The sequence below is a fragment of the Hydractinia symbiolongicarpus genome, chromosome 1, assembly GCF_029227915.1.
Source record: "Hydractinia symbiolongicarpus strain clone_291-10 chromosome 1, HSymV2.1, whole genome shotgun sequence".
Taxonomy (NCBI): domain Eukaryota; kingdom Metazoa; phylum Cnidaria; class Hydrozoa; order Anthoathecata; family Hydractiniidae; genus Hydractinia; species Hydractinia symbiolongicarpus.
The window spans coordinates 9,072,677-9,100,510 of NC_079875.1; the positions used below are offsets into that span (position 1 = coordinate 9,072,677).

The 27,834-nt window shown below is 33.0% G+C and overlaps 2 protein-coding genes across 3 annotated transcripts; both read right to left on the minus strand.

The window, feature by feature from the left end:
• Window positions 1-289: 289 nt before the first annotated feature.
• On the minus strand, window positions 290-12,534 carry LOC130636564 (CREB-regulated transcription coactivator 3-like). Of its 2 annotated transcripts, XM_057446326.1 has the most exons (9): window positions 12,345-12,534; window positions 11,777-11,949; window positions 11,517-11,597; window positions 6,162-6,312; window positions 5,976-6,054; window positions 4,505-4,566; window positions 4,048-4,076; window positions 3,874-3,920; window positions 290-2,062 (listed from the first exon to the last, which is right to left on the minus strand). In XM_057446326.1, coding segments are annotated over exons 1-9 (1,491 nt in total). In that variant the 5' UTR covers window positions 12,346-12,534; the 3' UTR covers window positions 290-1,194. The 2 variants fall into 2 exon arrangements, with proteins under 2 accessions (XP_057302309.1, XP_057302318.1); XM_057446335.1 differs by lacking the exon at window positions 12,345-12,534 and having other exon boundaries at window positions 11,777-12,030.
• Window positions 12,535-12,621: 87 nt separating this feature from the next.
• On the minus strand, window positions 12,622-26,831 carry LOC130636524 (sterol regulatory element-binding protein 1-like). Its single transcript, XM_057446272.1, has 15 exons — window positions 26,711-26,831; window positions 23,912-24,975; window positions 23,233-23,538; window positions 22,582-22,693; window positions 22,238-22,495; window positions 21,726-21,943; window positions 19,383-19,656; window positions 18,158-18,309; window positions 17,761-17,911; window positions 17,156-17,179; window positions 16,335-16,656; window positions 15,616-15,823; window positions 15,001-15,162; window positions 13,412-13,505; window positions 12,622-13,334 (listed from the first exon to the last, which is right to left on the minus strand). The coding sequence occupies exons 1-15, from the start codon at window positions 26,769-26,771 to the stop codon at window positions 13,270-13,272; spliced, it is 3,471 nt and encodes a 1,156-aa protein (XP_057302255.1). The 5' UTR covers window positions 26,772-26,831; the 3' UTR covers window positions 12,622-13,269.
• Window positions 26,832-27,834: the final 1,003 nt, after the last annotated feature.

Here is a 27,834-nt window from a genome sequence, read left to right on the forward strand (position 1 = left end):
TGTACAAGAAAAAGATCAAATAATCAGAAAAAGATCAAATTCTGATAAAAGCTGGCAACGGACGGAATGACACAGGTTATTTTATAACAGCTCTACTGTATTAAGTGGGTTCAAAAATTGTTACTTATCTGGCTTAATGTATAAGTTTAAAACCCATTTTTCATGGGTTACACAATGCTCGGGTAACAGTTTTACGATACACAATAGTTTTTACAAATATGACAGTTTTGCTCAGTTTCTGTACCGTACTAAGAGAGAAATTGTCAACTCAAGAAAAAATACTCGGATGTTTATATTTTCAGAGCATATTTCGGTATATTCCAGGTTGTAACTATACATGCTAAAATGAGACAGATGTGTTCACACTGACTATACATTTAGAATTACCAAGGTAAAGACTTAAACGGCAAATTAGGTAAAAAAATAAATCTCCAGCTAAAAATGCTCTCATGAATACATGTGAACAAACTAGTGTATTTATTTAGAACGAAATCTCAACAAAACGAAATAAAATATGTACACAACAGTAGGTGAATGTTCACAGGCACCTGTACATAAACAGAGAACAACACATACAAAGAAATCATTTTGGTGTAAGCACAGCTTATCATAACTTCTTTACTTCGAATAAGGTAAGTGACAAAATGCATAGTCACACAGACTTTTTTCTAAGTAGCAAAAATTAAAACCATAAGAATATGAAATTTTAAAATTATACAAATGAAAAAGCGCGTTGGAGAAGCCGGAGCCTTAGATAGTATTACCGACCTTAAGCCCTCAAAGATACTATTTCCATTATCTTGGCTCTATATCAACTTCTACCTTTTATTATAAACATTTACACAAATAAAATTGTAAAATTTTCAAAAAAATTATTCTTGGTAAACAATAAGCAAGTCATATAAAACCCAACCTAGTACTAACCCATATATCCCACCCTATATACCAGAGAGGTGAAAAGAATTTGGGACTAGGCTGCCTAAAATCAATATATGTAAAGATGCATTATGTTACAAGTATCTATGTACAATCTGACATATAGTTACAGAGTGCAAAAAAGGATACAGCATCAACGATGGAGAATAACATCAACGTAGAAGTGTGTAAACTTAAAACTAAACTGGCTGACTCAACAAATGGTTCAGCTGTATCCTTTTTTGTACACTAAAGCCCTACAAATAACGTACTAATGTTTCAATTATACCGCTCCATTCGGAATTGCTCTTCTGCTGATTGGTCAACTATTTCTGTATTCTCATTGGTCAACATTCGAACAGCGTCAAAATCAAGGGGATCTAAAGCAACTCGCACTGAATCTAAGTCAGCCTCGCTTAACTCGTTATTGTCTTGCGCTTTAACTCGCATTAAAGCTGATTCGAGTTGTCGATCACAAAGCGACCTGCTATTGTTACTCGTTAACTGGGCAGGTCCTGAGTTTATTCTATATACATTTTGCTTGGGTGAAAAAGAAGACGAATTGGAGTAATAGTTATTATAGCTATCATTGTCTGTCGTGTACGACGGATACGGAGGAGGGTGAACCATACCATTGTTGCCTCGATTTTCGCTGTGGATCTGAAATTGCTGCAGCTGTTGTTGCAAATCTGTTGGACCCTGTTGCATTAAATCTCCTGCTGCTAAGGGTGACATTGGTGTGGAACTCCAATAAAAAGGTGGAGGAGTCACTGGAGATAGCGGTGCCGAACTAGAAACACCAGCTGGCAAGCTTAAATCATTCTTCTCCATATTTAACACTGGAAAATCGTTCAAGTGTAACTTTTCTCTCTGTAGTGTCTCTAGCACATCTGGATTGGACGTCATATGTCGTGGATAGACTTGCTTGCCCAAACTTCGACGCGGTCCTCTATAAGGGACAGTGTAGGGGTTGGTGACATCGTGGTTTGTCGAATTTTTAGCCTCGTGCTCCACATCGATAGGGTTTTGTATCGGAGATGGTATAGATAGGTTTGATAAGTCTGGTAGAGAACTTGTGTTTGCTTGCATTTCAATATGGCTTTTGTTGGGAGAACTGTCGTTAAAGTTGAGACTCACTGGAGAAGAACTGAAAAGAAATAAAAGAAAAAGATTAAACTAAAGCCTACAATCATGTTCATAATAGTTTTGGAAAAACCACTTTCCCCCTCCCCCCACTCTTCAGTGTTGGTTGGAGGTCTTTTTCAGAGTCGCCGGCAGTATTTTGGGGCACAAATAAACACAAAATCAACAATGACTGTAGGGGGAGAGGGGGGAAACTCTGAAAAAAGCCTCAAAAGCCGTTTTTCCAATAATTTATGAACATGATTAGAAAGTTTTTGCCTACAATATTTTGATTTTAAACCTGATTACTGACCACCTGCCAACGTTGGTCAACTTGAGCACTGCTGGAGAAAATGTCATATATATTTGGCCTATTTTTAGATATCCACGAAGCTAATTGTAAGTGACGAATTCAAAGGCGAATTAGCTGTAAAACAGCCTTTTGATTTTAATCAAAAAAAATCGAATGTAAACCTTTGAACATTAAAACTAAAACAGCTATTTCTTTCTAGTAATAAATTTTTAGACAATAACGATTTCCTTCTGATTGGTAAATCTACCAAAACAAACTGCGCATGCTCAGATACATTTTGCCGGCAAAATTATCATCCAATTCCTCTTGTGGAAATCTATGTTTAAGCCAAGGGTAAACTTGCTGCTGCTGCTTCTAGACCACTTTATATCCCATAAACGCGTTTTTTAATAAAGGGAACCCAAGGTATAAAATGATGTTTGACTTACACTATAGGGCTTAAAAAGTTGGTTAACAAGCCTTTTAATATTTTTTAAAAAGCTCTTTCCGTTCTCAAGATATTCACATTTAAAGAATTTCACATTTAATTATTCTGCATAAATTATGATGTCATATTTAAGTAATAGTAAATTTCGACATTTTTTTTGTCACCAGTAATTTTAGACCTGTTACGGGATGTGCATTTAAACTTTATCAATGCTTATATATTCTAAAGGTCAGTTAAATTACATCAGATTTTTCGCTGAAATGACCCTCGTTAACTCGTGCCAGGCCTCTTAATATTTTTGGTGACGCTTTTCTTTTTTTTGAAAAAAAAGCAACACCAAATTTTAAAGGTTCAAAGTTGCTTATGTTTTAACTGTTGCTTGGTAATTATCGGGTTGGTAAAACTAAGCTCTTGTGTTTGCTTGCTTTGATGATACACCAATCGATATCAAATTCCACTTTTATCACATTTGTCATGATATGCAACTTAAATGACTTTTAAAATAAAAAATGACTTTTAGAACAAGAAAAGACTTGGGAGCACCAGTGTTACCTGAGAAAGCTAGCTTTGAAAGACAATGGCTAAGACTGATGACGTGATATGTGTCAATTTAGTTATTCGAACGCTGGAGCGAAATAATTGATGGTCATATTCTGGATGATGTATAATTGACGTGTGTGTGTAAAAAAGCTTTAAGGAGCTATAGCTTTGTTTATTATCTTTTGTTCTTATTTGGCTGTTGCTTATAAGGCGATTCGTTTTTTTTTAAGGATTTTAATCTCATTATGGGTCCAAAAAAAAACTTGACATTTAAAAAAAAAATTATGCTGACGTCAGCAAAATTCTGCACATTTCAAGTGTTGGGGTAAGACTAAATAGATGCTAAGTCCACTGTAAGCAACGATAAGTGAAATTGTGTGAGTCTAGTATAGAAATAGCGTATATAAGAACTTTCAGGGACGAACTTTAAAATTTGTTACCTTGTCTTGATATATTATGTGGGGATTGTGGCTATGGCTTAACTTACCAAGTAAAACTTATGATGTGAGATATAAATGCTTAAATTAGGAATCACTTTAAGCTATGTGAAACTTACTTTTGGTAATTTTGCATATCTTGTGTTTCTTGCGTTGGTTGCAAAGTCTAAAAGAAAATTTAAATAAATATTCCTTGATACATTTCCTTATAATAAACTTGTTAATTGGTTGTCTAAACAAAATTTATTAAAACATCAGTTAACCTGGCAAGAACGGTATACCACTTAACTTACCCTTTGTACTCCATTCCCCATCTCGTTCACTATAAAAAAGAGAAATATGTTAGAGCCACAATGTTCAATATAACCCTTAGTTGAGGGATCACATAGATCTACGGTTGAAAATCAGGTTGTTATAAAAAATATTTCAATGTAAATATTGAAATACCTAACGGTACTAAACATAAACAATCTAGGTCTTTTCCTTGGTCATTAATTGCAATCAAATTCTGGAAATCTAGTTATTTTTTGGCCAAAAAAGGGTCTTTTTTAAAATAGATGCATATTCTACAGGTTAACATTCAGAATAATGAAGGCTCGTTCAACTGTCACATTGGATAAGATAACAGATTAAGTACAAAACCCTTAAACAAAAATAAAAAGAATGAAATGGTTAGACTGACTTTTTACCGGAGCTTAAATGAATTTCTTGGCCGAATTACCATATGGTGGTTGAACTGCAGAAACTTACCATCTGAGTGTTTTTTGGGAGGTTGTTGTAACGTTTGTTGAATAGCTGAATCTGAATAAGTTCTAAATAAAGAACAGTTAGCTGTTTGACATCAATGATTTGAACTACGACTTCAATGTCATTTAAAATGCTTGTAAGTTGCACGTCAAAATATAACTTCTGTGACTGGCATTTATGTGGGCCTAAAAATGACGAAGAGCTAATTTTTATTTATTGTCAAATTCTACTAATTTTAAACTCGTTCACCATGAATCCGATAATTTTCTTCACATAGTCATGTTCTATATCCTTCCAAACAACTCATAAGCTTCTATTGCTGAAAAATCATATATAACTTGATTTTTGTTGACAGTATTAGTTCTTGGTCCCTGTTGACTGTACTTTATAAAAATCAATTCTGGATGTGCTATTTTGAAAGTTGTTCAAAATATACTTGTATTGTTTTGAAAGTTATACAGAAAGTTATACTTGCACTGTTTTGAAATTTATATAGCAATTTATTCTTCTCTCACTTAAATTAGTAAAATAAAACGATTTGTTTTTTGCGCAGTTTTATAGGAAAATCTAAATTTAAGTGCAAATTGTTTTTACGGACTATGGTTTAGTTGATAATATTTAAAGTCTTTCGCAGCGTTAAAATCATTTATTTTAACTTCGTCACAGAGTTTACAACAGTCGTATTCTACCTTGCTTTTTATTATTTTTCATAAGTGGTATCAATAGAAAGTCTTGCTGTATTACAGTTTAGTTATAGCATAATTTTAAACATATATTATAATCATAACGAAGAAGGGTGTTACAACAACTTGTTTTTTACTTGTATTATAACTATTTTAGCGAAAGTAGCTAATTTTTGTTATAATTCACATAAAAATTCATGTAACTATTTTTGTGATTACAAAATTATCCCATAGCGCATTTTAGTTCTATTGTAACAAATTACCATGAACAAAGAATCAACTTTAAGTGGCCTTACCAAGGATGGTCCTACAGTAAAGTTATTGATCACCTTGTTTAGTATAATTGTAGACTGACATACAAATAACAAAAAATAACATCATCTTCTATGCTCATTATGTTTTCACAAGATGGGATGAGAAAAGATGAGATTTTTTTCCTTTTTTTTTTCTTTAAAATTTTTTTGCGTGATATTATTTTTTGCTAAAAATAAGGGTCAGCTAGGTTCGAAGATTTAATTTGGAGTCGCCTTATAATATATTATACAAAAAACATTTTCCTTTGAGAGGATTAAAAATATCATTTTTAGTAATTACCAAATATTATATATCTCTGCCAATTTTTCTGGCATGCAAGGAACTGTGTAATACATGTTCTGATTTTTTCAACTACAAGATTTGGATGACTGCGCACAATACTGGATATTGTACTAAACAATGAGTTCAGACACACTTCTTAAATTTTAAGCCCTAATTAATGACAAATGATAATTTACGAATAAATATATTCATACCTCCTCCAAGATGGGGTATCATTTTGTTCAGGAATAATCGCCTGCTGTTGGCTTAAGTTGTATGGTGACATCACAGTTGCTATGGATACAAAACAAAGATATTTAGACATCAAAATATATAAATAAAACATAAAATTAAAAATATAAAAACTTTGTTTTTCATAAAAGTTTTATTAAGTTACTTACAAGATCGCACTTTATTCCTTGATGGGAATATGGGACCAGCAGGGGGATCCATGTTTCTTCTTGGATGTGCATTTATATATCTGTAGCTATGTGGTTGCTGTTGTTGTTGTTGATGTCCAAAAAAATCACTTATGCTATTAGCATACATATTCTAGAAAACAAGTGATGAATGAATAAGAAGCTTTATTACCAGACAAGTACTCTTTATGTGGCTGGCATACCGTAATGCTTTGAATAAACACCCCCTTCTATTAAAGGCCCCCTCGAATAGACGCCCTTAAGCAAACACCCCCTTCTATTAAAGGCCCACCCTTTTCAGTCATTTTTTAAATAAACGCCTTCCTCGAATAGACGCCCCTTCCTTATAAGGGGAGTTTATTTAAGGCGAAAGTAAAAGTATACTTACTTACTTTTTTCCTAAATCTTAGGTTTAAGGTTGGAAATTTAGTTTTTCGCTTTTCAAGTTCATTCTCTAAAACATGTGAATATCTTTTATTTTCTGTTGTGAAGATATATATTATAGGTGTCCTTAAAAACTGCAAAAGAGACAACGTGTAAAAAATTTAATATACCCTCTCTTTTAAACGCCCTCCCTCTTTTAATTGCCCCCCCCCCCCCCCTCGCATAGATGCCCCCCAAAATGTCAAAAAATTTAATAAACGCCCCGGGCGTATATTTAAAGCATTACGGTATGGTTTAACAATGTCAACACAAAAATATTAATTAACATAAACATGTATTTTCTGTAATGTTTTATTTGTTGCAATGAAAACAAAATGTTTAATGTACTAATGATTCATTTTTTTCAATAGTACAGCATTTATAGTAATATTAAAAGTAGTTTAGGGTTGCATGATAAACTAGTTTTCAAATGAATAATATATAAAATAGCGTGTAATTTAAAGACAGGAAAGACATATTATAATGCTTATTGTCTGTCTGGGCACCAAAGATGGCAGATTTACAAAATTATTATTGTATCTGCTAACCGTCTAAGTTAGATAAAAACAAAAAAAAGGAATTTTAGTTTAGTGTTCTTATAATAAATTTATTAGCACTACTTTTGTTACCACTCGAGGTCAAAATTCGAAACAGTCCTGTCTAAAAACAAAAATTCTATTTAGAATTCGAAAGTTCCTAAAGAATAAAACTTTGTAAACAAAACATTACGATGTTCGACACGTACAGAATAATGCAGAGCTAAAATATAGTTACATCGAATATCGAAGTAATTTTTTTAACTAGCTAGGTAGCCAAGAAAAACATGGGCTTCAACGAGCTTTATACTGACTCAGTAACCACAAAGCTAAAGGAACAAATCTGAAAATGAGAGGAGACTTATTTGTTATAATTTAGTCACCCTGTATTTAGTATTTTTGATAAAACTGGATACCAGCATCGTTTTTATGGACAATGTAGCCAGTTAACTAGCCATGTTGAAGAAGCATCAAGACGGAACGTTGCTGAATCTGGTTTTCGTGCTTGTTTACATTTTAAGGTACCATTTTTCTTGACGACTGGCAATATCGCAAAACATTGGCTCATCGTCAAGAGCGCTAAGCCAATTAGAATGCCTAAAAAGCTGTATTGCTCGCTTGAAAAATCCAGACAGTTAACAAAAGATGATACAAGACGCCCTTGGGATGGGGTTGGAAGAAGGCAAAATAGGGTTCTAGAAAAAAGCATCACAGCTTATGTCCATCTAAAAAAGAGAATCTTACTTACACACACGTCAAAAACATAATACGTAACTCTTTAAGCTCTTATAATATATGTCATAAGTTCTGAATTGATACAGATGGAAGTTCTCTCATTAACAATTTGTAGCGTGGATAACACAAACCTTGTCCCTATACTTTTTTTTCTTTGCAATGTAAAAGTTTTAGCCCAAAAGAAGTACTGGAAACTAGGTGATACCTTAGAGAAAATTAAATTTTATCAATTTTGCTGGGAAAAAACTAGGCCGAGTACCTTGTGCTTATGCGTTTATTGGTTTGGAAAACAATAGAGAATTTAATAGATTCATAGCGTTTTAAATTTGAGTTTTTTCTCCTTCCCTATTTCTATCCTCTTTGGTATGATACATAGCATTACAATTTAATTCCATTAGCATTACACAACATTAAATCAATGTGCTTCAATTAGACCAGGATATTAACATTGATTGATTTATGTGCACAAAGATAACCATAAGTTAAACACCATTCATGCATTGCACACAAATCCCAAAAGCCTCTTTTTCACCTTTGCCTCCAAACTATTTTTGTTAGGAAAAAAACATCTTTTGGTACATGTTCCCTTACTTAAAATAAAAGTTCATTTCACAAGTCAAAGTTTTAGAATGTCACATAAAACGCAATAAGTGACCAGGCACTTATTTAATTTTTGAGCTACGTGCTTATTTCAGAGGAAGAGAAGGAAGGGGGTTCGCACGTATCCTCAATTTCTCATCATACATGTGACACTTAAAAGGTGCCCTTTTGACTTAGGTGGAAAGGGTCACTTAACTAGGCAACTTTATTGTATGGAAGGGAACAGAGTTTCGTTTAGTACAAGTTAACTTAAGGGTTAGACTTAGAAAAAGAATTAGGCAGGGTTAGAATTAGAAAAGTAAAGTCGCTTCACAAAAATTCCAGCAGTCTGTAACAAAGTAAACCACCATCTAGATGTAGCCTGGGAACAACGTAGATCAATGACGAATGGCTTGTTATTAGTAGCTACTTTTTTTCGATAAGAATTTGTATTTTTTGTGACCTGCAAGCTTTACTTTTTCCTGCGTTATTATTTTTTATGCCGTGCACAAGTGGGGGCGTTGTGACCCCAAACACGAGAACTAACGTCTGAGCTAGTAATTTTCTCAGTTTTAACTTTCTTGTCTCCAATAGCCGAAATAATGTTGGAAAAGGAAATAAGTTTTTATACCAAGTTGTAAAGGACCGGATACACTTGCATAATATCACTGAAATATACCTTATAATATCAATATAATTTCTTAAAATATGTTTAAAATATGGTTATAATTTCTTATAATATAGCCATAATATGTATATTTTCAACACCTGGTTGTGCGTCATAACATCATAATTTCCTGCAAGGCTATAATATTTAAATAAAATCAAACGAGTTTGATTTTAATAATATTGTTGGTGATCTGGTTTTAAATGCCCATTGTTTGTGTGACAATAGATCTATTATCTGCTAGCATTGTTATGGCAACAATGTTATGAAATTAAATGAAATTATAATGATATTAAATAACAAGTTATAAGTATATTTTAGAAAAATTATAATTGTATTATAGAATATATTTATTGATATTTGCAAGAATATCCTGGCCTTAAGAAAATATTCAAAATGAAATTATTGTTTCAGAGGTTCTTAACCAGTATTTGTGAATATTACAACGCAAGTTAAATACAGTATATATACTAATTAAAGTTGTTTTCACAAAAAAATATGTTTTTTTCAAACATGAGTCTTTTAGTAAAATGCTGTTTCTTATTTTCTAACGCTAACTGCGCTAATTTTCAGTCGAAACTTCATTAAATATCTACAAGTGAAATACACTATTGGAAAGGGTCATTATTTCTTCTCCCGGCATAAAATAATCAAGCAAAACATGAGAATTAAATGGAAGCACAACAAACAAAAAGAATGAATGATTAATTTAATGACAAGGAAGTGATACAGAAATATTGGATTCGCAATTTTATCATTTTCTTTGCAAAGTGATGCACAAAAATGACATTTTGATTAGCAAATAGCAAATGGCGAACTAATTCAAGGGTAACAGTGAACGATTTTTCGTCGCCTCAATTTCTTGGTTAGGGTAATAATGGGGTATCCATTTACAAATAGGGTAACAGTTACTAAAAGTACAGATTTGGAAGGAAAATCGTAAAAATAGATTTGTAAAATATTAATTCTCTTAGCAAATGAAAAATCATTCACACTATTTAAAAGTTAGGGCAACGACGAGGTGAAGGACTATCATTACTCAAAATTTTGTGGCCTGTTATTTATATTTTTGTCATAAAAAAAATAAGAAGTTTGCTGATTTTCTCATAAAACATCTTGCAATAAAATAAAGTATAGTCATGCACAAGAGGCTTTTACATGGATTTTGATGCACTAGCCATTAATCTTCACACATATTTTACTACAATTTTCAGAAAAACATGCAAATTATCAGACTCGTGTTCAGCATGTTTTACTCACATGCTTAAGGCCTATTTGCACACAATTTAAAATAAACAATAAAATAGAGTATAACAAGTATAGGAAACAATAGCTTATTTTTTGTTATTATACAGGTTAGAACAAAATATTGGAAGATGCAGTAGAGACAGGCATGGACCAGTCTATTTCAAACTTTATTTTCAATTAGAGAAATCTTTTGATCTTAAAATTCGAATATAGCTTGCATGTAGTTTAGATTTAGATCATATTTATTCGTGAAAAGATGCCAGTAGCCATAGTACAAAAAATTTAAACCATAATTTGAATTTCTTCACCCATGGTCTGCATTTTTTTGCCTGTCAATTTTACTGATTTTTTCTGTGCATGCTCAAGAATCTCGTAAAAACGTAAACATTGAAAGTCATCTATACATACAGTGCGGGATCTTTCCCCGATCGGGTGACTGTCCCAAGATCGGGGTAAGTCACCTGATCGAGTGAGTGCACAACCACCCGACCGGGAGAGACTTACCTGAATCAGGGGAGTATTTTTCTTGCTTACAATTGCTTTTTAAAAGGGCAAGCTGCTGGCCAAAAGTGCAATATAATTTTTGCTTACATTAAATCATAAACTTATTTGGCGCCGATTCACCAATTAAAAAAAATTCACTGTGCCGTTTTGATGCTATTGATGAATTCTTGAGTTGGATTGACTACATGGTGCATATTTTTAGTCTAGGTTGCACATGTTGAGGCTCTAAAGCTCATTTTAGTTGTCTTACAAACATGTGCTTAAAGTTAGTTTATAGAGAAAAATGTGCATATTTTTTATCATATCTGACACAAAGTATAGTAGAGAATATTGATATCTTTAACATAACTAGCTAGCTGTCTGTAGAGCTTAAGCTGACTAGGTGCTAGGCAAGAACTAAGTCTCTCCCAAGCACCTTCGGTTTGTTTATGTATTTAGCTAGCTAAAAATTTACCACCAGTTATGACTCACTCAATCAGGTGGTTGTAAAAAATTGCCACCGGTGCCGACTCACTTGATCGAGTGGTTTACTCAATCAGGGGACACTCACCCGATCAGGGAAAGATCCCGTATTGACATAGCTAGTCTATAGGCTAGCTACACATACCTAGCTGACCCCAAATCCCTAAACATTTAATACCATACCTGCTGATTTGCCAGTTGAGAAGAGTTCACATAGTTGTTAACGTTGGGTAGTGATCCCCCTTTATACTTTTGCCGTATGTACTAAATAAAATTGTTTCTTTGTCACACAAAGCAAAAATTACACTACGTTCTAAGGTAGTGTTTTTGCTACTTTAAGGAAATATTGAAACAAATTTATGAACGCTATGTAACATTATAATTCCCTAAAGATATAATATAAACGACAAAAGAACTAGCTGGTATATTTAGCATATGCATACCGGTGCTGGACCTTTCCTGGCATCGGAAACTTCACGCATGATCTGTACAAAGGCTTCATTTGCTTCAGCCTCCCTACGCTTTATTATTTCCAGTTTATCGGAAAATTTTCTAGGATTCGTCATTTTGAGTAGCTCTTCTTTATCTGAGAAATGTTTACTGTCACAATATTTCACTAAATTTTAGAAAAAAATCAACAGACATCATTTCCATCATGGAACATTGCATTTCAAATACAAAATGGCCGCTAAACCGCTGATAACTTTTTAGGGGACTCGGTCTGAATAACTTATTGTTGTATCTCTCGGGGAAAGGAAAAATTGAACGGACGATTTTGGCGTCTAGCCATACGGCTGCAGTAACACAATATAGTTCCCAGGACTATTTTCGAAAACAGTCCCACTATCCCTTTTATTCACATGCCAGAGTTGCTACGTTCAGTAATATCTAAAAACTGTTTTGTATTACAAGCTTACGTTATGGTCACGAAACTCTTATTTATTTAAAAAATGTATCTACGCGTAACAAAAGCGATTAAAATTTTAGACAGAATATTTAGGTCAACCATACTTTTAACATAACAGGAAAATACGAATATTATTTCCGGTCTGCTTTAACTACGGGTTTCCATCATCATGTCACTTTTAAGGGAAAAACGCGAAACACTTGGATGAGATACTTGGTGTATAATCCTGGAGGTTAATGCATTTTAACAAAGACTTTAAAAGTTTGTATAACGGCTCCACCCTCGCCTGAGTCCCTTTTATTCGCTTGTTTGTTTGTTTCTTTTTGTTTGTTTGTTAGTTTGTTTTTTCCCTTAAAAATGAGAAGGAAAGAAAAGATACTCTGGGAAGAACTAAATACATATTCTAAATACTGTCTTTAAGATACAACTTTAAAAAACCTATAAACACTTTTCACACGAAAAACTAATCTGTTTTTCTTTCGTAGGTGTCAGCGAAACTTGTTAAAGAAGTTGTACAAACAGACTCGTCATAATAAACAAATACAAAAAACAAATATGGTAGCGCTATTATGGCGCATTTCCAAACGAAAATGGTAGCACTGTGTTATGCATACAAGATTTGTTAATCTTAAAGAAATTCCAACAAAATCAACCCATAAAAATATCAGTTTCCATAATAAAAATAACACATTATATGACAGCATCCTCCTACATTATAAATATGTCCATGAATCCAGCTTGTTTTAAAATTGGCTGTTACAAATAATTAGGTCGAAAAATAACTGTCCGCGTTTTCGCAACTTCAAGACAATGCACTATTTTGAGAAATAAGACTGATGGCTATATGTCTAATTCTACTTTTCGAGTTATAAACCGCGAAGGACCGGTTCAGACTGGGGTTTTTCCATTGATGATTGATACAGTTCAAACGTTGTATGTTTTCATGTTAGAGTAGTAGAATAGTTTTTATAATATTCTATACAATAATTGCATATGCAAACAGGATTGAGTAATTTTTACGTTATGACGTCAACGTGGTGAAGAATGTTTTCCATCGTAATAAATTCCATTCAATTCGTCTTTCTTTGGAAGAACTAAAACGCAAAAAAAACAAGATGTAAAATCTTAATCCATCTGCCTAAAAATAAACATCGAGGTCAAAAATACTAACATGATTTGATATGATTGGTTCGTTTCATCACGTGGCCTAGTTCTGATTGGTTCATCCCAGACATTGATTGTATTAAAAGCTCGTGTTGTCGCACCTAAAAAAAACTTCATTTTTTAATATGCTCTTTTTAAATCGAATTTCTAGCTTGTCATTTCAAGTTGGGTCAAAATTTTCTGCTTTTTTTTTTTAAAAAAAACAATTTTTAACTTGAAATTAAGAACATGTTACGAACATGCTGAGTTTAAACTAAATTTTCATGCTTAAGGAATTTTATGAAAATACTTTAGCTTTACTTGGATTTTGTTTTTATATTTTTAACAATATAAACATAAAAGTTTATGAAGTAAAATTTTTGACCACCGGCCAAGAAATAAAAAGAAAAGATGTAAAAAGCTATCAATATTTTTTTAAGATTGTTCAGTTAAAAAAAAAATTAGAAAAAAAAGCACCTCCAGCTTCGGCCAAAATTTAAATGTTTGTTGAAAAATAAACAACAATCAACAACCTAAGTACTCCAGCGAATCAACGGGGGAGAGGGAAGTGTGGGTGGGTAATGCGTTGAAAATTAATAATTTGGGATGGAACAATGGAGGAGGGGAAAGGGAAATTCGAGGAAAATCGTTGATATATTCTGTTAATTGACACCACTATTTTTCAATCTACTTGCATTCAGATCTGGAGACTGTATCAATTCGAAGAAATGGGTTAGATCTCAAAATTATTTAACGGGAAAAATAAGCGCAATAAAAATGTCAAAATTGATAACGACTCATCAGTAACGTTTACTATACTATAAACTTGTTTGTTTTATTGTGTAAAAATGAACGAAAGTGTACAACATGTTACAAGTATTTGTATAAATACATGATATTAGTTTAAATATTATCCAAATGAATAAATAATTATTTCATTCACCCTTCTTACACGAGCTCTAAAAGGCGTTAATTATTCAAAACTAGTCGTAAGAGTTCCCGTTTTGCAGTTTAAGCGTAGAACACTTTAAAAATAACGCCAATAAAGGTGTTAAATTTAACGCCAATAAGCGCGTAAATTAGAGCGGGCGCAAGAATAAATAAAAGTTAATTAATGATGCACATATATCAACAGATTGTTGAGATTTTATTATTTTATATTATTGCTTATTATGCACTTATGACGAAAACTAATTTAATATAAAATTTCAAATGTTTGATTTTTTCGTTCCCCTCCTCGCTTGAGTTGGTAAAACATTAAAGACCGATACAGTAGGCCCTTTATAATTCGACTTCCTTTAATTCAAACATCTAATTCAAACGATTTTTCTGGCACGGTGAAAACTGTTAAAAATAAACTGGTTATACTTGCTCTTCACAAAATTAAACGGCGTTAAAATGCAACCATTATATATAGATTTTGTGATTTACGACCAAAGTCTCGGTTAGCAAGTTCAAATGCATAGATACTAAAACATCTACACTGGCAAAACGTACTTTCCACAAACTTTACAAACTCGAACTACAAAACTTTCTACAATTCGAACGAAATTTGTGTTACCCTGAGCGTTTAAATCGCAGAGAGTCTACTGATAATAACCGAACAAAATTACTCACTTTTTGACCAAGTTGTAGATATTTTGTCGCATGAGTTTGCAGGAGCTCATTTTGTTGTGTTAATAGATCCAACTCATGTTCGCTCGTACTTCTCTTGTTATCAATTTGCCACAGTGTAAATCTAGCTTCTACCATTAGACTGCAACACATTAGGAGAAGTAGCTAAATATAAAAAGCAGACAGATTACGGTCATGAGGAATTTAAAATATTTTACTCAACGTGAATTTTTTATTAAAAGAGGTCATTGATAGGTCAGAAACGCTTTAAAGGAAAACTAAGGGATAGATTTTTAAAAAAATGATTTTTATAAGAGTTTTATAATGTAGCAACAAGCATTTTTAAATTGAATTTATTTTGTTACTTTGACATCCAAACAACAAGAACAAACTTTTTTAAAAATTTTAAAACTATAAAAATAAAAAAAATATTTTGCCAGCCTTTTCCGACTATTTTTCTAAATTAAATATATTCCTCAGAATTCACCATTCCCGTTGGTCACTGTGTGAAACCAGATAAATTTAAACAACCCATTATTATTATTTATATCATTTCTTTTTTTCATTTATTTATTTCGAAATAAGCTGAAGAATTCTCATAATCCTATCATTCTATACCTCATGCATTTCGGACTTGCAGTCAGCCGCATTAACCGATCTTGTTCGTTCGATGACGTGCGACGCGTACAGCAACTTGGCGTTAATGTCGTAACAACACTCCTCCACTTCAGTCGGCAACAACTTCATGTTGCTTGTCATATGCTTTACGTTTTGCGCAGATATATAGCCGTCAATAACAAACTTCGTCATACTGATATAGCTGTGTCTATATAAAATAAACGATGTTAAACATCTAATAATATACTGAGGCTTCTGAATTGTCAGGAATGCGTTTAAGTTTCTTTTTTGTGCATTTAAATTTTGGAAAAAAGCTCTAAGCCCTTTTAACATATAGAGGAGCTAAGATCTGTCCAATGATTAAGAATAGCAGAAACTTCATGCAGAACTTTTATCAAAAAAACCTTCACAGCTTTTCTGACAATTTTTCAAAAATATTTCCTGACGATTTCTGACCTCTTATTACTATTATTTTTTAATGCTTTACCAAGGATGACATATAAGGGTCCGACGAAGGTGTGCATTAGTGCATTAAAAGCTCTCATTTGACCCAAAGAGGCTGTGCAGACACAATACCAAAAAGTGTAACAAACTCCTTAGATATTAATCCTACTCTGATGCCGAACGCTAAGCAGAAAGAAACTTTTTCTTCTGTGATATCACTCGACTGAGGCTTGGATTAAGTAATCATACACCTGTGTAAAAAAAAGATGGCTAACCTGTGTCGTTCGTCGATGTCTTCAAACATGTCATTGAGAAGTCCCAATTCATCGTTCTGCAGTTTACCATGTTTAAACACATACAACAGATTCTTGAAAGCAGTACCCCACCAACCATACACTGAGTGATGATGTATTGATACTGAATCAAGATGTTCACTCACTGGTCCAGTACCAAGACTATCAAGAAAAGAAAGAGCACGTTGACGAAGCTCAATTTTTCCTTCATTGGGATAATACGTCTCTGGTACGACGATTCTTCGGATGGCTTTCATCATCAGAAATTCTTGAAATTGTGCGAAAACCAATTGAAGAAGATCAGCTAAAATTAAAAGTGATGTTGCATAAAAATTGATAAAAAACAACAATTAACAACAAAAACAACAACAAACAACAATAAAAACAACAAACAACAACAACGAACAACAGGATATATAAAACAACTGCAATATTTCAACCCTTTAATGGAAATAGGTTGTTCTCATGTGGGAATCCTTGTCCCCGGTGTTCTCATGTGGGAATAACGATAGGTTGTGTACACTTAATGAAAGTGGTCTTCCGATTATTGTCTGCAAACGACCTGGTACTGGGGAGAAAAATTAATTCAAATTCCAAAAATTCCTAATATATTAAAAATTCTTGTGCTAATAACCAACTTTTGTTTTTGCGCGACTTTAAAGTTGTGATACGGATACACAAACAAGCAAACGGGTTAAGCTATGCGGAATAAAAAGGGCGTGCGAACGCGTGGAACGCGTGGTCTACCAACTAGTTTTTTAATTGTTGGCAAGAAAAGGATAAACAACAGATCATTTACTTACCTTCGTCCAACTCCGAGTCTTCATCTAACAACAAACAAAAACATGAATTAACCAGTAGTTTCAAAAAAAGTAGACTAACTAGTCTTGTTAGGTCTCTGTTAGACAAAACAGTCATACAGAAACACAGTCACTCAACTGCAGATAAGTGAGAGAAGCGTTGTGTACACAGCGATTTCTGAATTCACAAACTGATTTTAATATACCGAAAATTCTCGGCCTATAGGATATCAGATTCAAGTCTTTACATATCTGATTATGGCTTTTTGATTAAAAAAATTCTGATGCGATGCCTCATTTTTCGTCCACAAATCCGTTTTTATGACAGCGTTTTCAAAAACTTTTATATCCTTACAATTGACAAATTTGGAGATCACGAATTGAACGGATTTCACCGTAACATGTGTAAAGATCTAACCAATAACCTAAGAGTCTGCTCTGAACATCCACTCTGAACACAAGTTTAACAAGTAAAAAGCGTGAATCTAATACAGAAATAGTGTTTTTCTGTTTTAGCATTTTGACAAGGATTGCAGTAAACCCTGAAGACAAATTCAGTTACCGTAACTTTGAAATTGTCTCTGTTGTAAGATCAAAAAATCACAAACCTCGAACATGAAACATAGAGGACTGCTTCACATCCCATGATCCTTTAGCAAAGTATTCATAGCCACGATTCTCGAAAATCCAATCAACAGCAAATGGATAGTTAGCTTTGCTTGCTAGTGAGACGTGATGCGCACAACCAAGGAAGTAGTACTGTATAAAAAGGTTGCATATTATATCGACAATAACTTTGGCATGTTGCCATTCTTATCTAAGTTTGTTGTTTGTTTTGTTTTGCTTGTTCGTTTTGTTTGTTCGTTTTGTTTTGTTTTGTTGTCTTTTCAGAGGTCGAGAGATGTCGTACTCAAATGAAGATAAAATAGATAAATACCGTTACAAATTTTCCTTTATTAACTCTCTAAATGCGTCACAACACAAAGAAAAAAGTATAGTTTTTACCTGTAGAATGCAAGAGGCCCATGCCTTTTCTTTCATATGAATGACAGCGGTTGCATATGCTGTACACAAGAGTTCATGATCTCCAGAAACTTCTGCAGCATATATGGAGTTCATTAAGTAACAAGCAGCTTCAAGATAGCTACTAGAAGGATCTAGAAAAAAAAAAGAAATCTTTCTATCAGAACAAAATTTAACGCAAACTCTTACATATTGTTCCCTTATCTTTTTTTATGTAAAAAGTTTTCTATTGTAACGTATCATGTTGCAATGCAGTAATTTGCTACCCCCATCGCTACATTGGCAACAATTAAGAATGAATCTCCATAAGAATAGCCTATCTGCTACAAAACACAAAATGTGACCCTTTTGTTGTTTGTTCCACAGGCTGACCACTAGTCATTATAGATAATACAGCGTGTGATTTGCATTAGATTATGATGTCATTTAAAGAATTTGTCTATACCATTTTCTGGCAGTATTTTGGGGCATTTTCGTTTCTTTTTATTTGCATACTTTTAACTATTTTTATAAAATTTTTGCGATTTTATCAATATGACTTTTCCACACTTTTCCAATTATATTAATTCAGAATACACCATACTTTTTTCTTAAGGATTGGTTTGATTCAGCTGTATGACTTTCTTCAAGCAACATAAATATCCAGAAAAGCCTCCTTTAGTCATGTAAAGGGTAAAAGAAAGTATGAACTAGGTTTATTGGTTTGTACACATTTACTTTACTGTGAAACATCAAAACCAGTCACACCAGCATCTTATTACCTGTCAACATCTGGTTTACAAGATTTACTATGTAAACAATTATTTTTTTCATATCTGTAAGAATTTATTTTCATATTTTTACATATTCATTTCCAAGTGACAAAAATGAAAGACAACCAGTATTCCCCCACTTTAGTGATTTAAAACAAACCACTTTCTCTAAAAGAACAAAATTATGGTTTCAGGTTACGTATTTTTCAGTGATTTATTTTTCATGCTGGCTTGAAAATTGTCTGTTTTTCTAGATGTATTACTTCTCATTATCAAAAGTTCCAGATTCAGCTGAGAAACTGTTTGTCAAAGTTTAAAAAGTCCTATCAACCACGCCCTCCCAGTAAAAGTAGTTCATCAGGATACTCTGGCTGGGCAAATAATACATGTGATGGACCTTTTATACAAAATTTGTAGGAAGGCCCATTGTTTACATTGTAAATATTACTACTCACCTTTCAAGGCAATTTCATGTAGTTTTTTGTACGCTTCTGCTGATAACTTGGCTACAAATTCTTCCTCTTCTTTGTCTGTAGCAAGTGATAATTTCGAGGGCAATATAGATCGACCAATCGATTGCATTGCTGTGAAAATTCCAAGCTGGTATAAAATATGACAACAACATTTCCACAAGAAACTCGGAAGTTGACCATAAAATGTTTTCGGACAGCTGTTTCCAATCACAAACAATGCAATGCGGACAAAACCCTTTGCATCTTCATATTCATGCTATAACAATATAATTATTGAGATATTGATGCAAAGTTTCTACAAAATATTTTGATTGAGACAGACATTGGAATGTTGTTATATCTTCGTGTTTTAATCACTTTTATTTCATATAGATATGCAAAGCATTTCTTGTTTTTTTCCCTAAAGAATATTTCCTTAGCTCTAAAATTGAGCACTAAAATCTCAAACTATTGAACATCATAAGGATATGATCAAAAATATGAGGCTTCATTGTGGACATTAAAAATTTATAAAAAAAAATGACTTTGTCTAATAAAAATTTCTCAGATGATGGGTACTTTTATACTTTACAAGACTGTGTTGAAAAGAAATTAAAAAATATTTTTCTTACAGAATTTGATAAAAAATTACCATTGTTAAGCTTTCATCGTATTTGTGAAAACCTGGATCTAATTATAGAATCTTTTTAACTAAACTACTTTTCCATATAAATAAGAATAAGAAAAAAAAATATTTACAAAATCTATAAGAGCGTTGACAAAATATTAATATTTTAATAACGTTCCTTCTAGTTGTTAATTTTGTGTCTGTTTACAAATTATCAGAGTTTGTCTTCTTTTGTAGTAATAGAATTTTAGCCCTTTGAGCTTTGATTATGCATAAAGAATGAGGATTTGCCAGTACTAGTTCTTCTATTGGTAAAAATTCAACATACATACATAATTTATTTCATAACATTTCAGTATAGCTATTTCGTTAATGTTTTACCGTTATTTGTTTACGTTTGAGATTTCTAGGTGTCTTTAATTTTTATATGAGACTTGTTCTAAATGAAATATCGAAGAATGTGTAGTTTAACTTTTTTTTGTTTTATAGCAATTTCGCTATAAAATTAACAAAATCTGACTTTTAGGCTGTTATATTCTTATCACTTCTTTTTTCAAGTCAAAACATCATAAATTGTGATAATATGATCCTGTTAGCATTATGTAACAAGGGGAAGTGATTAGAAAATTTTATGCCACGTTTTATCATTTTCAAAGAAATCTACTTGTTAAATTTTTATCATTGTTTTGTTTCCTAGTTTAGTGTTAATAACTTATCCAATTTTGATCCCACCGATATGGTTTCTTCAAAATATGAAAATTTTATCTTTTTCTAAAGACAACAAAAAATCTGTTTTTTAACAAAATCCGAAGTAATCTTATATAATAATACGGAGTGTTTGTGGCGGCCATAGTGGATATCGTCATTTTCCCTTGAAGTCACCAAAAGTTTCTTTGAAGTTCCAAAAAAATATGTCTCGAATGTTAAATTTTATGACGTTACGTTGCAACATCAATAACACTACTTTAACGTCAATATCCAATACTAAATTAATGAAGCCATTACAGTGCACTTAAAATTTTGAGGCCAAGTAATTTGGAAACGAGGTGGTGACGTCAATGATTTTTTACCTTGTGGTTAACTAGGGACCAGCTGGAACCAATTTGGGTAGTCTCCCAAACCTGGGTCCCCAAATTCGTTTCAGAATGGACGGGTTGATGACATCATCAAAAAACCTAATATCTTTGCAACTGTTTGTCAAAAGTACATGATCCTATTCATTTTCTTGATCAGCGTTTCAAGATCTATACAAAAAGGCAACAGGATATAAATTTCTAAAAACAATTTTTTGTTTTTTTATGGGCCTTTGCTGATGTCAGCAAAATTTTTAAATCCTCATATCTCATTAACCGTTCATTGAAAGCACATGATCATATACATTTTCTTAATAAGCACTTTAAGCTCTACACAATAGAGGCAACGTGAAAACAAGGTTCTAATTTAGTTCTTTGTGGATAAATTGCTGATGTCATCAAAATACAAATTTATTTTTATCCTGCCTCAGTGGATTTTTCAACGGGCTTTATCGACTAGTTTCATAAATAATAAAAACTTAACAATGACATGCAGTCCATGCCAATGTCCACAATTTTCTTTCGTATTTTTGATCATGTTCATAACAAAAAGCTGATTATGATTTAATCTGGGGTATGTGATTAAAAGATAGATTTACAATTATTTCAAAACTTTGTTTGTATAAAAACACAGAAGAAATTTACCTTGTTGATTTTCTTCTGTGCCTTTTGTAATTGACTGTGAAAGCATTGCATTAGCTTTGAACTTTTCTTACATCGTGGATTTCCTCGCAAAAACATAAACATAAGTATGAAAAAGGACATGACCAGATTTATAATGTTCGAAACAAGATAAAATTGTGGAGATGTGTCTTGTTCCACACCAATGCTCAATAGATGTCTTGAAGAAAATGATCCGCCTCCTGTGAAAAGTAAACACTGTTGTCAGAAATATAGTTATGCACATCAAAACTTTAGGCTAGTCAGACAGTTTGCAAAAGCATTATAAGTTGTGATTGCTGCGCTATTTCTGGCTGTTTAATAACTGATCTTTTTTCTAATTCAATTCTAATACAACGTTGGCATAAAATTGCTGACATAAAATGATATTTGCTGTATATACACACTCCAACAATAATATTACGTAGTATATGAAATAAACACGATGAAATAAGTAAATCAGCATGATAAAAGTCAAGCAAAAAATAATGTCTTACCTGAACTAATTCCAGATTTACTTGCCAAGATGTTTAGTGGATTTACAAACAGGAAAATAAAGATAGTAAAGCAAGTAATAAGTTTAGCACCGTCTCTTGCACTTTGGCGTTGAAACGGAGAAGCATAATGATCTTGGTTAACTTCAGGTTCCATATCTAAAGCATCTGCTGATTCAGTACTTGCTTCTTCTGTTGTATTCGATTCACTTCCTGAACTGGAAACAGTCTGGCTGCTGGGTATTATACCAATACTTCGTACTAGACAAAGACATTCGTAATTATACCATAAAATTATAACATAAATAAATAAAAAAATGTTATTTTTAACAACAGAAATAACATACGCTCTTCAAAAAGTTTTCTCATTTTCTTATTTTTCCGTGAAAGAGAATCGTTGAGTCTTTTTAATCGTTTAATCTCCCCAATTGCAGCCTGCAGGATTGAATTTTTTGTAGCCTATAAATGAAAATACAAAAAGAAAGAATACAAAATGATCACTACAATAAATTAAGCACTATAGCCTACCTAATTTTAGAGGGTAGTATCGTACAATATGTGCATAAAACAATACCTTTCAAAGATCTTCTTAACAAAAAAACATACCCTTCTTTGATATCTATTTTTATATATTCTTACATTATATATACATTTGTAATAAGTATTTTTGCTAACTCTTGGCAATTTCGGAGGAATTGTATTAGACGTGAGTGGTCATATACACTAAACAACACAGAGTAGCAAACAAAGATTTAATGAATAGGAACATAATAACTTCTTGAGATAATCGTTTAGTCGACTTATATGGCAATACACAAAGCAGCATTGACTGTATTATTAGAATAACTTGTGGATAAATTAAATTTTTGCGAAAAATGCTAAAAATTTTTTAATAAATACGCCCTTTTTTCATCTACCCATCAGTTTTAAAACGCCTGTGGCCTAATTTTAATCTCGAGTGGTTCCTATAATAACCCTGTCTGGGGAAACTAACTTACCTTCTTGTCATCAGTGTGACGTAACATAATCTTTAATTCGTTTAAAGATTCACTGATCTTCGTTCTATATCTTTTCTCAATCACAACATGTTCCACTCTAGTACGTTTCGCTGCCTGCTTTTTGGGACTTTTTGGCTGAAATAATGTCACGTTTGAGTTTGTCTTTAATCTGGATATAGGAATTTTTGGCAGCGGCTGCATTACAGAGTTTATAGAAGAAGAAGAAGAAGTAGGAATTGTTGTAAGATCTGATGCATTGTCACTATTTCTTTTGTTAAGAGAAGAAACTTTAGCTGGGTAAACATTCTAAAGGTAAAAACAATTTTAAATAAAAATTATCAGAAATGAATTAAAGAAATCAAAAGAATCATTTTTACAGTATTATTAGGTGTATTCAGGTATTCAGTGTTTCTTTTTGCTGTGGTTGTTGTTGTTGTTTGCTACTGAAAAGCAGTCAAAGATATTCAATTCTTAGTAAAAGCTGACATTAGATGAAAAAGTAAAACAGTAAATTAAATAACAAATAAACACTAGTCGTTAGCCTGTGGAAAAATCCACGGGTTCACCCGTCCTTTTTATACCGCATTGCGTGCGTTTCACTACTTGCGCAGCTAAGCTACCATTTTGCGTGACAGACAGACATATACAGGTATTATAATATAGATAGTATTTTACATACCGTTTTTATTCCTTGCAAAGTTGGAGCAACAGGTGTGTTGGGTTGTTGCAGCAACAAAGCTTCCATTTTATCACCAGGAGACAGTTGTATTTCATTGATAGACACAGGATGGTTTTCATCATATATAGGAATTTTTTGCTGTTTTCCCTCTTGCTGATTGGCAGGTAGTTTTCTTTTATTTGACTTAGCATTCGGTTTTGGAAACTTGAAACTTGAAATCTTCTCTTTCTTGTCCTGCAAAGTATTTATTATGTTGTTTTTGGTTTGTGCAAAATTACTTTTCGTCTGCAGCAACATCTTTCTTAACTGGCTATCATTTTTTGTTTGTACTGGTGATACTATATTGTCCTGCACAGGTACCTGATCTTGAACAAATTGGCTGTTTTGACCTTGTAATAATCGCTGTTGCGCTGCCAGTAGCAAACGTTGTTGTTGCAATTGTTGTTGTTGTTGTATAGAGGGAAGACTTTGTTGTTGTTGTCGTTGTATTGAGGGAAGACTTTGTTGTTGTTGTTGTTGTATTGAGGGAAGACTTTGTTGTTGTTGTTGTTGTTGCTTTTGCTGCTGCTGTTGCTGCAACAAAGCTTGCTGAACTTGCTGATTTATGATTCTCATCAAATAATCTTGTTGGCTTGTTACTTCAGGTTCATTATAGTTGTTCAAACTAACAACATTTGAAAAATTGTTGCAATCATCTACAAGATCAATTGGTGAATAGCTTGCATTGATCGAATCTGGTGACAACTGGGGAGATTCTAATGAACCTGAATCGACAGAATTCGGAACACCACTGTCGATACTGACAGTGCTTGGAGAGTATTCAACCTCATATGCTGGAACATATGATGGAGAGTAGGACAAACTTTCAGGAGAGTTATGATCTGTCAGACTGGTGTCACTAGCAGAAAAGTTTTGATCAAAACCTTCAACACTACTGAGTGAAAACTCTGATTGAGACCTCAGAGCATCTTGTCGATTAACAATATTTAAATTTGTTTCAGTTGGCATAGGCTCTTGGGGGTCGCAAAACAGGTCTTGGAAGTCTTGATCTTCATTGAGCATATCTAAACATGGGAGAAAGACAGACAGTTCTAACACAGTATTAATATTAAAGTTTTTGTTGTTAATGAACACTTTAAAATATTTTTTCCTTGCAGTGTACAAACTCTCCTCTTTCTTTTAAGATACACACCAACTATTTTATAATAGTGCACATAAAACTAAAAGAGGTTTCTCTCCACTTAAGATTATACAAAACTTATACTTAAATTCATAACTATAGAGGTTTGAAGTTGGTTGATCAAGTAATGAAAGTTATTGAAAGAGTGATTGATAAGTTACTTAGAGAAAGAATTGATATAGATAAGATGCAATTTGGTTTTGTTCCAGGGCGTGGCACTACAGATGCAATATTTTTACTCAGACAGCTTCAGGAAAAGTATTTAGGAAAGAGAAAGAATCTCTATTTTGCCTTTGTAGATTTAGAGAAAGCTTTTGATAGAGTGCCACGTAAAGTTATTTGGTGGGCTATGAGAAAATTAGGTGTGGATGAGTGGCTAGTTACGATGGTTCAGTCTATGTACAGCAATGCTAGAAGTCGTGTCAGGATTAACGATTCACTTAGTGATGAATTTACTGTAAATGTTGGTGTACATCAGGGTTCTGTACTTAGTCCTTTGTTGTTTATTCTAGTCTTAGAAGCGCTGTCGATGGAGTTTAGAACAGGTTGCCCATGGGAGTTATTGTATGCAGATGATTTGGTTCTCATAGCAGAGTCGATGGAAGAATTAGTTGAAAAGTTTGAGAAGTGGAAGAAAGGACTAGAAGAGAAAGGGCTGAAGGTAAACACAGCAAAGTCTAAAGTCATGATAAGTAGCATTGCAGCCAAGTGTGACCCTGTAGTTGGAAAGTGGCCTTGTGGAGTTTGCAGGAAAGGGGTTGGTAGTAACTCAATTTTTTGTCAGACTTGCAAGCATTGGGTACATAAGAAGTGCAGTAGTATTAGTGGAAGGTTAAGAGCTGGCATAGAGTTTGTATGCAAGCGTTGCAAAGGTGAGATTATAGAGAATGAAGTATTTCCAGCTTTAATGATGTACAACAGTGGCTCGTTAGAGATAGTTAAGAACTTCTGTTACTTAGGTGATATGTTGGGCAGTGAAGGGGGTGTTGGAAGAAGTGTTACTTGCAGGATAGGTTCTGCTTGGAAAAAGTTTAGAGAGTTACTTCCTTTATTGACTAGCAGAGTCCTGTCAATTGAGGTAAAAGGTAGGTTGTATGAGGCCTGTGTAAGAAGTGTTATGTTGTACGGTAGTGAGACATGGGCAGTGAAGCAGGAAGATCTTGACCGTTTAGAAAGGAATGATATGAGAATGGTTAGGTGGATGTGTAATGCCAGTCTGAGAGACAGAAAGAGTTCAGATGAGCTAAGAAGCAGGCTAAGTCTCTGTAGAATTAAAGATGTTATCCAGATAAGAAGATTGAATTGACTGGGGCACTTGGAAAGAATGGAGGAGGATAATTGGGTAAGAAAGTGTAGAGACTTGATAGTTCCTGGGGCAAAGCCCAGAGGCAGACCGAGAAAGACTTGGCAGGAGGTTATAAGGACAGACTTGATAGAGAGGAAGTTGAGTTTAGATCTAACACAGTCTAGATCAGATTGGAAGAGGGTCATTAATATACCCCGTCCAACCCATGCTAGCATGGAAACGGACGTTAAGCCGAGAATGATGATACCAAAAAGAAAAAGATTTCTGCCACACAATAGAGCCTTATAGGTACATATTAATTTCAAATTCTTACCTATGAAGTCTGAATTATTAATATCAGACAACATGTTGACGTCTATTGATAAGTTTTCCATTTCGATAATATTTCAAATCAGTTTCTTTTTCCTCATTACAATTAAATTATATACCTAAAAAACATAAATGCAATCATTCACATACAACAAAAGAATACATATGCTTATACTTTCTTGACAAATTTTTGTTACAGGAAATTTGTTAGAAAAATACTGGTAAACGTTGGCATAGTATATCCATGAATGCAATTGATTTATTTGAAATCATTTAAATTAATCCTAATTACACAAAGTGGTAATGACCTCGAAATAGAACATGGAAAACATTACAATAATGTGTAATAATGAATTTTTGAAGACACCTATGAAAAGAAGAAATCAATTTCTCCCTAGGCCACCCTAAAGTCTTCTAAGTTCTTTACCAATCTAATAGCACTTTTACAAATTTCTGAATTAAAACCTGGGTATATGTCTAATAAGCCATAATTGTGTTTTTTATGAAGTATATATATATATGTGTTGAAAATTCCACAATTTGTATACCTTAAATATGGCTATACCTTAATTATGGCTAAGCTCACTTTTTTTCACTGTAATTAGGGTAAAACAAATATATAATACCTCAATTTTTGTTAGTCAAAATTTAGGCCTAAATTGCAACTAAATTAATGATTTAGAAAGTCATGAAAGATCCAAGATAAACTTTTTATTTATCCAAAAGATAACATTTTATAGTAAAAATATAAGAGGACTAAATAAATTAAATCAATTTTTTTGTTCTTTTTGCAATGCTTTAAAAAAATATTTATTTACCTCAACCATCATAAATTTTTAAATATATAGTAATTCAAATTACCGCCTTTTTATAAAACAAAATGTGAAAGGCACTGAAAATGAACAGTCCTAAACTACATTTTTAAACTTGATCTAAATGACATTTTGCACAACTTTCAAAACCAACCCTCTAAAAAAAACCCGGTTCCTGATAAGTCAGGCTGATACCTCCACAAAAAGAGTGGGCTAAAGCAATGGTACCAACAGCCCCCCCCCACCCCCCCCCCCCCCCCCAAGAAAAATTTGAATACGTTTAATTCACTTTTTGTCAGTGCTGGTGCAAAAGTAG